Source organism: Hyaena hyaena, unplaced genomic scaffold (genome assembly GCF_003009895.1).
Source record: "Hyaena hyaena isolate Hyena2069 unplaced genomic scaffold, ASM300989v1 scaffold_284, whole genome shotgun sequence".
NCBI lineage: Eukaryota > Metazoa > Chordata > Mammalia > Carnivora > Hyaenidae > Hyaena > Hyaena hyaena.
Window position 1 is genome coordinate 950,453 of NW_024080913.1, and position 15,886 is coordinate 966,338.

A 15,886-nucleotide genomic window follows, 5' to 3' on the forward strand; every position below is an offset into this window, starting at 1 on the left:
CTGTAAAAAGAATAAAACTTCCCAGGATTTCTAGAATATCAGGGCCACTAAAAGTTTAATGGACTGTCACTTGTAAGTTTTCATTTCCTCGTCACAGCATCTGTGAAGTATAGTGAGAAACCAGGTATACTGCAGTGGGTAAGAGCGAGGACCTTAGATTCAGAAAGAGCAAGCAATCAGCCCAATCTAGAGTAGGACACATTCTGCTGGGAAGATGGGCTGGCTTCTCCATGAAATCAGTTATGGGAAGGAAAAAACCTGTGTGTTTGGGGGAGTGCAGGTCGGGCCATTATTGTCGTGGAAAATAGAACACTTAGAAACAGCCAAGTGCAATGTGTAAAACTGTTTGGATACTGATTTGAATAAACAGTAAAATGGCACTTTTAAACAACTGGAGAAAATTTTAAATGTACTGAACAGTGAATGATATTAAGAAACAAGTGTTAAATTTGTTTGGCATGCCAGTGGCATGGTGATTATATTAAAAAATTCCCGAGATGTATAATGATTATGAGCGAAATGATATCTGGGATTTGCTTAAAATACTAAATTTTGGAAAATGGAAGAGGAATGGATGACAGACGATTGGAAAATGTTCATTAGTTGTTTGAGATGGATGATATGTACATGAGGCTTCACTCTATTACTCTCTTTTTGCATATATTTAAAATGTTCAGGGGCACCTGGGGGGGCTCAGTCCGTTGAGCATCCAACTGTTCATTTGGGTTTAGATCATGATCCCAGGGTCGTGGGACGGAGCCTGTATTGGGCTCCACACTGAGCATGGGGCCTGCATAAGATTCTCTCTCTCTGTCTCTCTCTCTCTTCCCCCACCTCCACTGCTTGCGCACTCTCTCCCTCTCTAAAATTAAAAAATTATATAATGACAGATTTAACTGCACAATTAAAGATTTTCTGTATTGAAATATTCATCATTAATTGCAGTCTTTTTTTGTACCTGGGAACACTGGAAACAATAGAAATTTTGATTTTGGGGGTTTGATTAAATTAATTATGTACATCTAGGAATTTTATCTATAAAAATAATTATGTTTTTAGGTCAGGATCTATCAATTCTGGCATCATTTTGGAAGTTTTATGTAATGCAAACAAACGAGGAAGAAATCAGAGGTAAAAATCAGAAAGGTAAAATTTACCTCTGTGAACCATACACTTATTGACTCAAAAAAATCCAAGAGAATCAACTGAAAACTGAATAAACAAAAAGAGAATTCAAGATAAAGGATCTGAGTACAAAAGCTAACACAACAGCAACAACAAAAAGCAACAGCTTTCAAATATACATCTAATAGAAAATATGTTGGAAAAGACCCCATTTAAATGTAAAAATAATAATAAAAGGTAAACATCCTAAACTTGTAAAAAGTGTTAGCAAAAAATGAGCAATATCTTTAAGGTCACAAAAAAGTACAAGAAACAATATAAAGACATCTCTTGTTCTCAGATAAGAAGATTCAGTAGTATAAAGTAGTCAATTTTCCCTAATTAAGATATGGGGCCCTGGGGGGCTCAGTTGTTTTAAGTGTCTGACTCTTGGTTTCAGCTCAAGTCATGATCTTGTGGCTCATGAGTTCGAGCTCCACATCAGCCTGTGCAGACAGTACAGAGCCTGCTTGGGATTCTCTCTCAACCTCTCGCTCTGCCCCTTCGGGGGAAAAAAAAACTTAAAAAAGATATAAACGTAATGTGATCTAAATAAAAATACTAGCAAGACTTTTTACAAATGACAAAACTGATTCTAAAGAGCAAATGGAAAAAGCAGAAAGCAAGAATACTCAGGAAGAATTCTAGAAAAGGAGAGTGATGAGGGGGAAGACAAAACCATTAGACATGAAAACGAGTATAAATGTGTGATATTGGACAAGTAGAGATATTCACATTCGTGTACCAGAATAGAAAATCTAGATACAAATCCAAACACATACAGGAACAGAGTGAATTTGTTGTCCACGTATATCCACATATCTGTACCAAGGGACATTCTAAAAGATGCTCTTTAGGCAGAAGGGAAAAAAAAAACCCAGATCAAGATAACAGAACTGTGTAGATTTTCCCGGTGGGGAATTAGACATCTCTCAAGCTCATCCGTCTTTGGCTTTTTCAAAGCTCAACAAAAACTACTGGCAGATTGCTGAAAGTTCTCTCTCATGCCTGCACATTTGAATATGCTATTCTCTGGGTCCAAATGCCTTTTCCCACCTCCCCATCTGCCAGACTCCTACTTAATCTTCAAAAAAGTTCAGGAGTCATTCTGTGCAATATTCTTCCTTTGAGAAGAGATGGAGTATGCGCAGTGTCTCCTAAGTGTTGACTTTTCTCCAGTTCCTGCCTCTCCATTTTGTCCTCCATCTGTTCTTTGTTCTTTACAGCATTGCCAGAGGAATGTTGCTAAAATACAGATCTGATCATGTCTGTCTCCTTCTTAAAAATACTTGATGTCCACTAAATGCCTGTATATCTAGGGGCGCCTGGGTGGCTTAGTCGGTTAAGCGTCCGACTTTCACTTGGGTCATGATCTCGCGGTTCGTGGGTTCGAGCCCCGCGTCGGGCTCTGTGCTGACTGCCAGCTCAGAGCCTGGAGTCTGTTTCAGTCTGTGACTCCCTCTCTCTCTGACCTTCCCCTGTTCATGCTGTCTCTCTCTCTCTCCTAGAAATAAATAAAACATTAAAAAAAATAATAATAATAAATGCCTGTATATCTATAAAATGAAGTATGAGCTTCTTAGACATGGAAGGCATTCAAGGCCTCCCAGGATTTAACTCCAATCCACTTTGCTCACCTCAGATCTACTATAGATGCCTTGTACCCTACCCTTAGGTAATGCAGCCCCCTCACCATTCCTTAGCTCTCTTGGTTCGCCCAAAACTTACTGCCTGATTTGCCCTCCCTCCATCTATTCCACCCCACCTCCATTTTCCCCACCCATTCAGATCTTTCAAAGCTCTGTTCTCAATGAAGCCTCTTCTAAAATCCCATTAAGAATTAATGATTCGTGGGGCACCTGGGTGTCTCAGTCGGTTAAGTGTTCTACTTTGGCTCAGGTCATGATCTCACAGCTCATGGGTTTGAGCCCCCTATTGGGCTCTGTGCCGACAGCTCAGAGCCTGGAGCCTACTTTGGATTCTATGTCTCCCTCTCTCTACCCCTCCTCTGCTCGTGCTCTCTCTCTCTCTCTCAAAACTGATTAAACATCAAAACATTTTTCTAATAAAAAAATAAAGAAGTAATGATTCACGGGGCACCTAGGTGGCTCAGTTGGTTAAGCCACTGACTCTTGATTTTGGCTCAGGTCATGATCTCATGGTTCGTGAGATTGAGCCCCATCCCAGGCTTGTCACTGACAGCCTGGAGCCTGCTTGGGATTCTCTCTCTCCCTCTCTCTCTGCCCCTCCCTGTTTGCTAACTAACTAAATAAATATTTTTAAAAAGAATGAACTTTTCATTCCTGAGCTTGCATAATTAGCATTTATTTCATCATGGGTTCATATTTTTTCACTAGTCTATAACATTCTTTTTTTAATTTATTTCTAGGAGAGAGAGAGACAGCATGAGCAGGGGAGGGTCAGAGAGAGAGGGAGTCACAGACTGAAACAGGCTGCAGGCTCTGAGCTGGCAGCCAGCACAGAGCCCGACGCGGGGCTCGAACCCACGAACCGCGAGATCGTGACCTAAGCGAAAGTCGATGCCTAACCGACTAAGCCACCCAGGCGCCCCTAGTCTATAACATTCTTGAAGTCAGAGCCATGTTTTACTAGTTTGTTCCATCCTCCTACCGTTTAATACACTGCTTATGGGGCACCTGGGTGGCTCACCGTGGTAAGCATCCAACTCTTGATTTGGCTTTGGCCATGATCTCATGGCTCATGAGTTCGAGTCTCATATGGGGCTCTGTGCTGACAGCAGGGAGCCTGCTTGGGACCCTCTCTCTCTCTCTCACCCCCTGCCCCTCCTCTGCTCATGCTCTCTTTCCCCTTCTCAAAATAAATAAACATTTTTAAGATGTACTGCTTGCAACAGGGTAATAAATATTTACACACAAAAGTAAATAATTTTTGTATAGAATGAAATAAAAGAGCACCTGATGCATGCTAAGTATTGAATAAATGCGAACTCTTTCTAGTGGTGATATTAGGTACTCAATAAACATTTTGTGAAAAATGGCAAAACCGGTTGTGCAGTCTTTTAGAGTTAATAATGCTGCTTGGACACCATTATAAGAGTTTCCTCTCTTGATGACAGCAACCGTTTAGGCTGTAGAACTGCAGAAAGGGCCCTAAGGTGCTTTTCAAGAGCCAGGCTCATGTGTCATTAATCTGGTTCCCTTACAGATAGAATTATATACCGAAGTCTCCTTATCTCCATGGAATTCCCCAGATTTACAAAGTTCTTAGTACACAGCAAGCACCTCATAAATGTTGGCTGCAGAAATGAATGAAGAAATGAATTAGGGTGAACTGTTTCTGTGACGGTCGCTCCAAGCAGGCGGGGAGCACACCAAGTAGAAGGACTGTGTGGGGATTTTAATCTTTCTGTCTCCAGCACCCAGCAAAGCATCTGCCACCAAATGAATATTTACTAAATAGGTATTTATTAAATTAGAGACAGATAAATACTCGGTTTACTTTAAAAATGCAAAGAAGGCAAAAGGAAGCATATTTCTAATGTCACATAAACTTGTCCCAAAGATTTGTGAATATATTTATGAACCAGGGTGGAAAACAGAAGTTTCTACCTTCAGGATCCAGAAGGGAACTTGGAGACTGAGAGGTCAGGTCCCCTTAGTCCTCCAGAAGGTGAAAGCTAACTATCCTGTGAATAAGGATCCATCGAAAGATCTCCAGCCTCTGACTACATGCACAGCATCAGCCATGGCAGCAGTCAGGGCGGGCTGTGGTCATGTCTCTTAGCCGAAGGACGCACGCTTGTTAGGAAAATTGCTACTGTGGCCACGATGACAACTCAAGGCCTTGGGTGGAGAGAGGGAAAGCAGTAGGAGTGTCACTCAAAGCACAAACAAATGGGGAAGCCGACTGGACTATCTCTATATTGCTACTTCTGCCTCGAGAGAGGCACACCAACTCCCTTCCAAAGTGCACCGGTACGTCGCACCCTCGTAGAAGGAATGGAAGAGCAGGATGAGGCTGGCTGGCCGAGGTCACATCTTGGGGAAGCTGGCCAGGTTGGCGATGCCGCAGGCGTTGTTCTTATTCCGAGCCATGAGGATATAGCCTTTGTTTCCCCAGTTTTCTCCCCAGCTGTGGGGTCAGTGAAGGAAAAAGTTTAGTACCTTCAGCGTATTTATTCATTCAAACACTTAACTGACTACGGGCCTAGGTACTGGTAGTGTAAAAAACAAATAGGGGCACCTGGGTGGCTCAGTTGGTTGAGTGTCCGACTTTGGCTCAGGTCATGATCTCACCGTTTGTGGGTTCCAGCCCCGAATCAGGCTCTGTGCTGACAGCTCAGAGCCTGGAGCCTGCTTTGCATTTTGTGTCTCATTCTCCCTTCCCCTCCCCAAAATAAATGTAAAAAATATTTTTTTTAAGTACAGTTTTTGCCTTGAAGAGTTTAAAGTAAAGAAATGGAGAGAAGACAAAATGCTATAGGCCTCAAAGGTAGGAGAGCCTGCTTGGGATAAAAGGATCAAGGCCTAATGCAAAAGGCGGCATTTAAAGTGACCCAGGGGCGCCTGGGTGGCTCAGTTGGTTAAGCGTCTGACTTTGGTTCAGGTCATGATCTCAGAGTTTGTGGGGTCGAGCCCCGGGTCAGGGTCTATGCTGACAGCTCAGAGCTCTGAACCCCCCGAGTGTAGGCCTCCTGCTCCCTGGAGGGCGCTGAGGACAGCAAGTTTAGGTAGTGCTGCCACCAGGCTAGTACTGGCCAGTGCGGAAAGGAGATGTGGGATTCTCTGCGTCTACCCCCCAAAGTCACAAGGGGCTAAAGAGAAGAGGAGAGGCGAATACCCTGTAGTTCTGTTTCTTCCCAATAACAGGGAAGGAAACACTAATTGTTGTCGTTGTTGTTGTCATATCTACTTTCTGAAAAGTCTTCCTTTTCACATGCTTCAAAATTTGGGGCCAGTTTTTATATGTGTTACCCTAGCCTCTTGGGAAGGGCAAAAAGTCGCACAAGAGGATGTTAAACCTGTACGTGGTTCCCGACTGCTTCCAAACAGACTGATGACACAAAGCTCTCTAAGAAACTGGCCCCATTATGGAAAAGAGACAGAAAAAACAATGTAATGCCAAACCTCCTCCCAGTTTCCTGTGCTACTGTCTGTTCTGGTTAGTTAGGTCCGCCTGCCTCGGGGGCCGTGAGGTCACTGGAGGCAGACGCTCGCTCACGCTCATGTGACTGAGCCCTTGCACGCAGAGCAGGCGCTGGGCAGCATGAGTAGCCCCATCTGCCCGTGAAGAGCCTCTGACTGGGAAGGGAGCACTAAAAAGCCTGAGGCAACTTTCTCTTGAGCTGCGAGCAAGGAATGCTGGGAGGCTGGAGCTGAGGTTGTACAGTAATAGGGTGACTGAGAGACAGACTCTGGGTCCCCATCATTACCTGTTTTTAATTATCCAGTGCTTGCGTCCTTTCTGGGCCCCGTAGCCCACCGCCAGAACCGCGTGGTTCAGGTTATCGCTGTTGCAGTTCTCATCGTAGTACACACCTAGGGCCCAGAGCGTCAGGCTGGGGCCCCGGGCAGCCCCGGGGTCTCCCCACTGCAGGATCCTGCCCACTTGGGGGGGCCGATCACCGAATGGCCGCTGTGTGCGTCTGCCTGGCAGCCTCAGTCTCAGTGTGGGGCCTCAGTACCCCGAGCGCTCAGCGGCCTTTGCGGCGCTGCCCGCCCATGTCGGGGGACACGGGCGACTGTGCTAGATAGGAGCAGCTCCTTACCTTTGCTGTAAAACTGGAAGGAGGTCAGGCTTGCATCAATGGCCACAGAGACGGGTCCCACCCGGGCCACTGCCCTCTTCAGGGCTTTCTCGTTCCCCTCGGGGATCTCTCTGTACCCTCTGCACTTGGCCGCCTTGCCTGTCGGGTTGTACATACAGCTTTCATCCTGGAAAAGACAAGGTTGAGACAGGACGGGACAGAGCCAAGGGCCAGGGGCTGGGACATGAGCAGCTTCCCCTGAGCCGTGGCGGGGGTCACCCGACAGGGAGGGCCTGTCTTTGGGGGGGACGTCTGTTCTCTCCTCCCCGTTTTAGACAACCAGAAACAAGAATATGGAAAGCGGACACCTCACGCATATACAAAAATCAGCTACAGGTTATTTTAAAGCATACGTGTGAGAGGCAACACTGAAACTTGAGCGAGAGGACATTGTTACTCCCTCAGGGTAGAGAGAGAGAGCTGAAATAAGATGTTTCTAAAGGCACGAATTGGGGCGCCTGGGTGGCTTAGTCGGGTAAGCGTCCGACTTTCGCTTAGGTCATGATCTCGCGGTTTGTGGGTTCGAGCCCCGCGTTGGGCTCTGTTTCAGAGTCTGTGACTCCCTCTCTCTCTGACCCTCCCCTGCTCACGCTGTCTCTCTCTCTCTCTCTCTCCTAGAAATAAAATAAAAACATTAAAAAAAATTATTAAAAAAATAAATAAAGGCACGAATCATCTCTGGCCACATCGTACGTGTGAGCCTCAGAAGGCAGGGAGGCCCCAGCTGCCACGTGGGGAGGAGGCCTTGGGCCCCAGCTGCCACGTGGGGAGGAGGCCAAGGCCGTGGCCCAGCCTGGGCCTTATGCGCATATACTGGGGGGACTAGCGTGAGGAAGAGTTTTCGCTCGAGCTCTCCTGAGAGACTTTGGTAAAAGCACAAAACGTGACCCGAAAACAAGGTGAAGCACTGAGCGGCCTCGCCCGTGGGTTACTAACACTGTGTCTCGGAGGTCTAGTCAACAACAGTATGTGTCACTGCAGTTACACAACCTCAGGGCAGCGCACATCAACATGGTGTATTCTTCGTGGCGATTCACTCTCCTCGGGCTCCCCTCCAGAGCCTTCCAGCTGAATCTACGAGAACGTATTGTCGGACTACTGACAATAATGGCAGGATGAGACACGATGTTCTAAGACTTCCGAGCCTCCTGTCTCAGGAGTCCTTTGTTCCCTGACCCGTGATGCCACCCAGTGCCAAAATTCGTGCAGACTTGTAAGCAAATAACAATCCCTTGGGAATGGATTTGGAACAATGACCTGTGACAATACTTTAAAGTCCACATAAGCTGCATTTAGGCCGGAATGGACTTAAATTACTGTGTTACCCGACCACTCCTCTAGCAGCCCTCTTTCCTGCTTGTTTCTCCTCGCCTCCCCCCGTTCACTCATCCGTGTGTTCACACGAGTGCTTCTATTTTTAGATAATAATGGCTTTTAAAAACTGTAAAGTAGACACAAGCCCAAGATTCAGAATATTATAAATGGAATATGTGTCTCATATGGCTAAGTCTTCATTTTAATTGATTATGAGACCAAACTCATTCCACGTTGCTAAAGAGATCATTTGAGGGGCAGGCTAACAGAAATCAGAAGTCAGATGCTCTTTCTTTAAAAAATTTTTTTAAAGTTTATTTATTTTGAGAGAGACGGAACAAGTAGGGGAGGGGCAGAAAGAGACAGAGACAGACAGAATCCCAAGCAGGCTGACCCCAATGTGGGGCTGGAACTCACAAACTTTAAGATCATGACCTGAGCTGAAACCAAGAGTCAGATGCTTAACCAACTAAGCCAGCCAGGCACACCAAGAAGTCAGATGCTCTTTCTATCCCAAAGTAAGATTTATTATGTAATTTTCATTCATTCAAATTATTTAAGCTTTCTGAGTTATTAAACTGTCTCTCAAGAAACTGGTTAATATAGTACCAAACAAATAAGGTATCAATGGATGATCAACTATTAGTTCTGATAGTGTTTAATTTCTTTTTCTTTAATATAGTTACACAATCCTTTAAATTGGCTGCCTGGGTTACTTAACATGGAAAAATTGTAAGCAGAAACCTGGCTGGGGTTGTTTTTGTTTTGTATGCACTCTTGGGATTTAATGTTTCAATCTCATGTGATGACAAAAACTTGTCAAAAGAGTATTTGAGAGTTTAAAAAAGAATATTTTGCTATGTTCGGGTCAGCTCACTGATGGGCCTGCCGTGGTCAGAATCTGAAAGCTCCTCTGTCGGCAGCTTCAGCATGCTACCCTAAAGTTAGCCCCTGATAGTAAGTAGCAGCCCCAGAGTTCAGACGTGGACTTGGGATCCAGGAGTTCTCAAAATTGTATACGGATTAAGGAAGTTTTTTTTAGGTACACCTCCAGTTTCTCTGCCTTGTACACCTGAGAGCTGTGAAACCACAGCATGGAATAATAATGGGAGGAAATTTACAGATTAACGACTGTTTTGATATGGCCAATGTCCTGAAGATGCGACGAGGTGGCCATACGTGCTGCAGACTCAGTGACATGGATTTGCTCAGTCATTCGCACTAATGAGAATTTTATTGCAACAGACATCATTTCAGATGACTAAGCATGAATGAATAAAACTCACTGCTACTGGATTTTTTTTAAAGGCACAAATGGCAGAGGAAAACAGTCATTTTTACTAGACTGAAATTAAGAACTTTTCTGAGTTGATGGGGCGCCTGGGTGGCTTAGTCGGTTAAGCGTCCAACTTTCGCTTAGGTCATGATCTCGCGGTTCGTGGGTTCGAGCCCCGCGTCGGGCTCTGTGCTGGCTGCCAGCTCCGAGCCTGGAGCCTGTTTCAGTCTGTGACTCCCTCTCTCTCTGACCCTCCCCTGCTCACGCTGTCTCTCTCTCTCCCCCACTCTCTCTCCTAGAAATAAATAAAACATTAAAAAAATTAAAAAAAAAAAAAGAAGGATATAAAGAGAGTAAAAAGACAAATGTCCACCTACAACACACAGTATTAGTATCTGGATATCTTTTTTAAATTCCTAAAAATCGGTTCGGTCAGACTGGCTCAGTCTGTTAAGCGTCTGACACTTGGTTTTGGCTCAGGTCATGATCTCACAGTCCATGTACTGGAGCCAAGCACTGGGCCCGCAGCTGGTGCAGAGCCCGCTCGGGATGCTGTCCCTCTCCCTCTCGCTGTCCCTCCCCTGCTCACGTCTCTCTCTCTCAAAAAAATAAACTTAAAAAAATTCCTAAACATCGTGAGAAAGAGCAAAATAACCTAATTAAAAATGTGCCAAAGATACAGTCAGTTCGTGAAAGAAGAAAGGCAGATGGCCAGATAAGTACTGAAGAAGATGGGAATTGGGGAATTCTGATGCACTTCAGGTGGGGATACAGACGTTTCGAAATGTCTCGGCAAACAGTGTGTCATTACCTAGGAAAGCTGAAGAGCATGCGTCCCAAGACTCAGTTCTGCTCCAGGGTATTACATGCTGCTAAGCATGTGGCAGCTCAGTCTCGGCGCTGCTACGTAACTAGGGGTGTGAATTCAATCACCTGTAGTGTCTCCTTCAGTGTCAGTGTCCTCGCGTGTAAAGGGGGGAAGTCTACCTCACCTTCTGCCATGAAGATTAACATGTGGTTCAGTACGTAACTTGTGTAAACATTCCCCAAACCCTCGCTGAGATCATGCAAAATAAAGGCACCCGGTTTGGTAAATTAGCGTGGGGCGGGCCTGGGTCTCTATGGGAGTGGAGGAGCTGAGCCGCAGGCTGCAGAGGGCTATTTGGCAGTCTGTGGGGTCACCTGTGCTGTTTTCACCAGGGCAGAGAGGCGGACAGGGCTATGGTGGCCCTGGGCCCCCAAGTCTCCAAGGCTGGGAGACTCTTCCTGGCCTCCTATAGGAGATTAGCCCATCCAGGAGGCAGGATAGGGCAAGAGAAAACAAGACGTATGGGACGTTTCCCCTACAGAAGGCTCTGCCGGGGAGGGAGGAGCCATTATGGGGCTGTGGAACCCTGCGGGGCGGCCTCACCTGCCCCACGTACGGGTAGGCGTCTTCAGAGTCAATGCCCCTGTTCCTCTGCACGTACTGGAAGGCATTGGTCATGTAGCCCCCTCCGCAGCCGTCATTCTCAGAAACACAATCCACAAGGTTCTGGGGACTCAGATTTAAGAGTTTGCCAGTTTTCTTCTTGAGTTGGCCCTCCAGGGCGCCCACAGAGCTAAAAGCCCAACAGGAACCGCACTGACCCTGAGAAGCGTAACAGAGAAACTGTCAGGCATTGCTGCTCACGCTTTTTGTGTCTTCCCTCTAAACTGTCTGATGGAGGGGCGCCTGGGGGCCTCAGTCGGTTAAGCGTCCGACTTCGGCTCAGGTCACGATCTCACGGTTTGTGGGTTCGAGCACTGCGTTGGGCTCTGTGCTCTGACAGCTCGGAGCCTGGAGGCTGGTTTGGATTCTGTCTCCCTGTCTCTCTGCCCCGCCCCCCCTACCCAGCTCACACTTTGTTTCTCTCTCTCTCTCTCTCAAAAATAAACATTAAAAAAATTTTTTAAACTGTCTGATGGAACTCCATACATGTTACAAATTCTAGCACACACATCCCCTTTTCTGTGATGTCTTCCTGTTTCTCTTCATCTAATTGTTGCACTGCTCTATTGCTATTGTTTCTGTTGATAACTATTGTTACTCTTGTGACCATTAGCTGTAGTGGAGCAGGGTGCTGACTGCCCACAAGATATGTGACCTTGGGTAAGTTACTAAGCCTCTCTGTGCCTTAGTTCCTTATCTGTAAAATGTGGATAATAATGTACTTAATTATGGAGTATGGAGATTTAAAAAGTTAATTCATGTAAAGGATTTATAAGTTTCTGACATACAACGATCTCTCAAAAAGTGCCGTAACTATTAGTATTTGTGCAGCTAGATTGTAGATTTTTCTTTCTTTCCTGTTCTAGTTTTTAACAATGAGGATTTCTTGAAGACACAGGTTATGTCTTGGCTAACTTGAATCTCCACTGGCTAGCACTATACCTGGTCGGTTCTGAAAAAGATGTGCTTCCTGAATGAGTGTTAAATCAGTTCATCTGGTTGATAAAATCAGCATTAATGTTGTGGGGAAGCTGGCCTTCTCTTGCTGCTAAGAATGTTAAGATTATAAAAAAAATTTTGGATAGGATTCTCTGTGACCTAGCAATTCCAATTTTAGGGTTTATTTTGCAATAATATTTGCACATGTTTTCATAAACATATGCACAAGGGTGTTTACAGCAATGCTACTTGTAAAAAATAAGAGAAACAACAAAACTGTACAAAAATAGGTGATGACATAAATAACACAATAGGCTACCTTCTCTTAGCACTGGGACACATCCCTTAATTCCTTGCCCTGTCTTCCCAGTTCATGCCTAGTTAAGGACGAAGACACAGAAAGAAACAGGTCATGCCCGCTTACATTCCTGTCCCCTGGAGAAAGGAGCATACCTGGTTTTTGACGGGAGTAACATATCCTTTCTTGCGATAATCAATGGAGTCTGGGGCTCTGCTTTCCCAGTCTGGGACATAGAGGGTGTCATTACTGCGGGAACGAGATGGGGGCACTTTGAGTCCGGTCATCTTCTGAACCACCTCTTCACTGGTCTGAGACAAGGAACACAAAGGCCAGCCGTGAGCAGGAAACCAAGGCAAGCAGGGCAGGCGGGCCAGGAGCTGAGGGTCAACTCACCATGTCCCCCAGGTGGTTCATGGCCAGTTCATATGTATGGACGCCAAGAGAGGCCTCAAGATTATGGATGGAAATATGCTTCAAATTCTTTTCCCATATTAAACGCCGAGAGATTTCGTCCACCTAAACGGAGCAGAGTCAGGAGTGGCAAAGACTGCGTCCTGTGTACACGGTCACATAAAAAATACTCTGGAGGTTTTTAGAAAAAAGATGAAACTTACAAACATACAGTTTTCTGTCCAGTTGGGGAACTGACCATGGGGTTATTAAGAGCATGCGAAAAGAAATGTGTAAACAAATACAAGTAATAGAAGGCAAAGCTCTGCAGAGATATGTAGAAAAATTGCTTACGGATTAACAGTATTAATCTGAGAAGTCTTCCCCAAAGAGAAATATGACAATTATAAAGAAAAGGAGGCTAGAACTGGAGGGAGGGTGAGTGGAAGAGGAGGGATGAAACTGTCAAAGAGAACAGGGCAGGTTTGCTGGCTGGGATGGCTAAGGTATTTAGACCGAGAGGGGCTTCTGGAAGCTCGGACTAGGGTCTGGAGTGCCGGCTCCCCACGCTTCCCCCCAGGGCCCCAGGCACCTTGCTGTTATACTGCTTCCCGTAGGTCTTCTTCCAGAGCTCCCACTGCGTGTCCAGGGTCTCCTCGGGGTACAGGGCAAAGCTTGCCATGGGCAGCAGCAGTAGAACCTTGAGCCCCCACATCCTGGGGAAGGGGATAGTTAGGGGAGGTTCTTGTTTGCCAAGGGCTTCACGGCCTGGCGTGGGATGAGGAAACAGCTGGACCCGTATTCCCAGATGGCTGGCTCTTAACCTTTGGGAGCCATAGACTCCTTTGAGAAGCTAATAAAATCCCGTAAGCCATCACCCAGGAAATGCATGTGCACATGCAACGATTCTGGGGACTCATGAACCCCAGAAAAGAACCTCCTCCTTGGGACCACGAGGCAAATGACAAGAATTTATAAGGAGGGGATACAAAGAACTGAGAGTGGTTTGTGAATGATAAAACAAGGACAGGAAGGGTCTGGGTTTGGATTGAGTGCTGGCTGGTACATCTGATTTCAAGGATTTTGACCTAGGGAGATTCAGCGCACACACACACACACACACACACACACACACACGCACGCACGCATAGAAAACCGGAATTGGGGGCAGACCGGACTCGGTACCTGTCTCCTAATGTCCCCTGCAGACTTGGAGACGGACAAGGTTGGAGGTTGGAGGGGGGCTGGAGAATACACAAAGGAGAGATTTCCAGCTAAGTTTTGTTTCCTATTTATTTCTTCAAGGCATTTTTCACTCCGTTGCCTGAATTCTGATACTTTTTCAGATCTTGCCAGGAGAGGACAAGGGAAATATTTCCCATTCTTTCTGAGATGTTTACTATCTCCTTAGTCATGTATTTCTTCCTCCTTTCTCTTCCTGCTCCCTCTTCAGGCCGGAAACTGTCCTAATCTCAACCAGATACTCTGGGAAGGAGTTTTTCTTTCTTCTTCCTGACAGCAAAAAACCTCTGTGATGGCCTCACAGGACAAAAACCTCACAACCAAAGTTTGCTAGAAAAATGTTAAGACCCAAAAGCAGTGTTCTATGACCATTAAATTAACAGCTTTTTAGAAGTTTACTCTAGCTTCACTTGTGTTTCTTGCAGCAGCTTGCTAGTCCCATGCTCTCCATTTTAAGAACAATTTACAGTCTGAAGCAAGTCATTCGGTTTGCATAATTTTTTAATTTACAGTCTGATTTTTGTGTAATCTTAGACTGGCAAAACATTCTACAGTATCTGGAGTGTTAAGGGCTTTGAGAAGGAATAGAAAAGTAACCTCTGGGCACCACTCCTCCTCCCTGCTGCTAAGTTAACTCTTTTGGTACCTTTGGCCAAAACCACAAACCCTACAGGGAGGGGCCACCCTTTGAGGGAAGGGTGAAGGATTCCCTACAGCCTGGGGTTTCACTAACAACCATGTATACAGACATAGAAATCAGAGAAGGAGTCCTAAAAATTTCCAGCAAATTTTATTTGGGCAGAAAATGACCGAAGGGCATACTGTTGTTTTCACCCGCACAACTACAGATTTCACCGTGATCCCCAAGTTGCTACATCCCTAGTACCCCTAAAACAGGCAAAGGAAGGAACGAGAAGCAAGTAGAAAATTTTACCTGCTGATGGGGTTCTGTGCTCCGGGCTCCTTTCAGCTGGGGAGTGTGGATCTTGTGGGCAGATGACTAGGGGTGCTGGATTTATTTCATTAGGATTGCGGAAGTCCGTTCCAGCCGTTGGCTGGAAAATGTGAACAGGATAGGGAGGCGGGGAAAGAAATGCTGAGAAGCAGGGTTGGAGAGGAAAGGAAGAAGCAGACTCGCAGGGTTTCTGTGTGTGTGTGAAGTGTGTGCATCAAGGCGGAAAGCGGCCATTTCGTTCCATGTGACTGTCTTCGAGGGCAGACAATGACTTCCATACATGTTCACTGGGGGGTGGGGGGGGCTTACCTTCACCACGGTTACTGGGACGCAGTCCTGATCCCTCCATCTTTACTATATGGTATTTATTATATTAAGGATTACATCTTTTCCTGCCTTTTTCCTGTGATCACTCATCTCTCCAGCTTTGAAACCTCAGTTTTCAGATTTGTGTCTGACCCTCAGAGCAAGGACGAGGAAATAAACACAGAAGACTAGAAAAGAGTGTAATGGAAACCACAGGCTCCAAAATCATTTGTACGTTATCAGTTTGTTGGCTACAAGTCGTCAGTACCTCTCCCAGCCTAACATGGTTTTCCTGAGGAAGGATACGCCCAGGAAGCCCAGATGAAGCTGGTTCTAAAAGGAACCCAAGGCAGCACTCCTCAGTGCCATAAGCACTGACCAACTCCCATGTGACTTCCTTGTTGCTAAAACTCTCAGATGGAAGGATGCCTGAACATTATCTGTTTCAGTTATTAAAATCCCCAATCCAGGACCAGTCACATGAGCTTCTCCAAATGATTCCCCCAACATCCAGGCATGTGACAGATCATGAGTCTAGTTCAGTCCCTAAACCACATCCCCAAACTCCATTTTCTTCCATAAAGAGAGGCGGGGGAAGAGGAAAAGATGGTCCTTGGAACAGAAAATACATAGGATCGATTTCGTCTCAAGCTAGATTGCATAGAGACCCTCAAGAACACAGGTTTATGCCTGTGAGTTTTAAGATTTGGCAATGAACCACATGGTCCTAGAGGGAAACC

At 45.7% G+C, this 15,886-nt stretch overlaps 1 protein-coding gene across 3 annotated transcripts; it reads right to left on the minus strand.

Annotated features, from left to right (window-relative positions):
- Positions 1-4,587: 4,587 nt before the first annotated feature.
- Positions 4,588-15,068, minus strand: CTSK (cathepsin K). 3 transcript variants are annotated; one of them, XM_039246258.1, is made up of 9 exons: positions 14,820-15,068; positions 13,829-13,886; positions 13,236-13,359; positions 12,647-12,769; positions 12,406-12,561; positions 10,954-11,172; positions 6,914-7,079; positions 6,578-6,683; positions 4,588-5,277 (listed from the first exon to the last, which is right to left on the minus strand). In XM_039246258.1, the coding sequence occupies exons 3-9, from the start codon at positions 13,356-13,358 to the stop codon at positions 5,178-5,180; spliced, it is 993 nt and encodes a 330-aa protein (XP_039102189.1). In that variant the 5' UTR covers position 13,359; positions 13,829-13,886; positions 14,820-15,068; the 3' UTR covers positions 4,588-5,177. The 3 variants fall into 3 exon arrangements, with proteins under 3 accessions (XP_039102189.1, XP_039102191.1, XP_039102190.1); XM_039246260.1 differs by having other exon boundaries at positions 13,236-13,362; positions 13,790-13,886; positions 14,820-14,973; XM_039246259.1 differs by lacking the exon at positions 13,829-13,886 and having other exon boundaries at positions 14,820-15,067.
- Between the last annotated feature and the right edge of the window lie 818 nt (positions 15,069-15,886).

Bases quoted from the DNA above. Each gene is read 5' to 3' on its own strand.
- CTSK (XM_039246258.1), bottom strand. From the start codon at position 13,358: ATGTGGGGGCTCAAGGTTCTACTGCTGCTGCCCATGGCAAGCTTTGCC. The intron at 12,562-12,646 runs GTGAGTTGACCC...TCCTTGTCTCAG, and splicing joins TGAACCACCTGGGGGACATG to ACCAGTGAAGAGGTGGTTCA. The intron at 5,278-6,577 runs GTAATGATGGGG...CTGACCCCACAG, and splicing joins CACTGGATAATTAAAAACAG to CTGGGGAGAAAACTGGGGAA.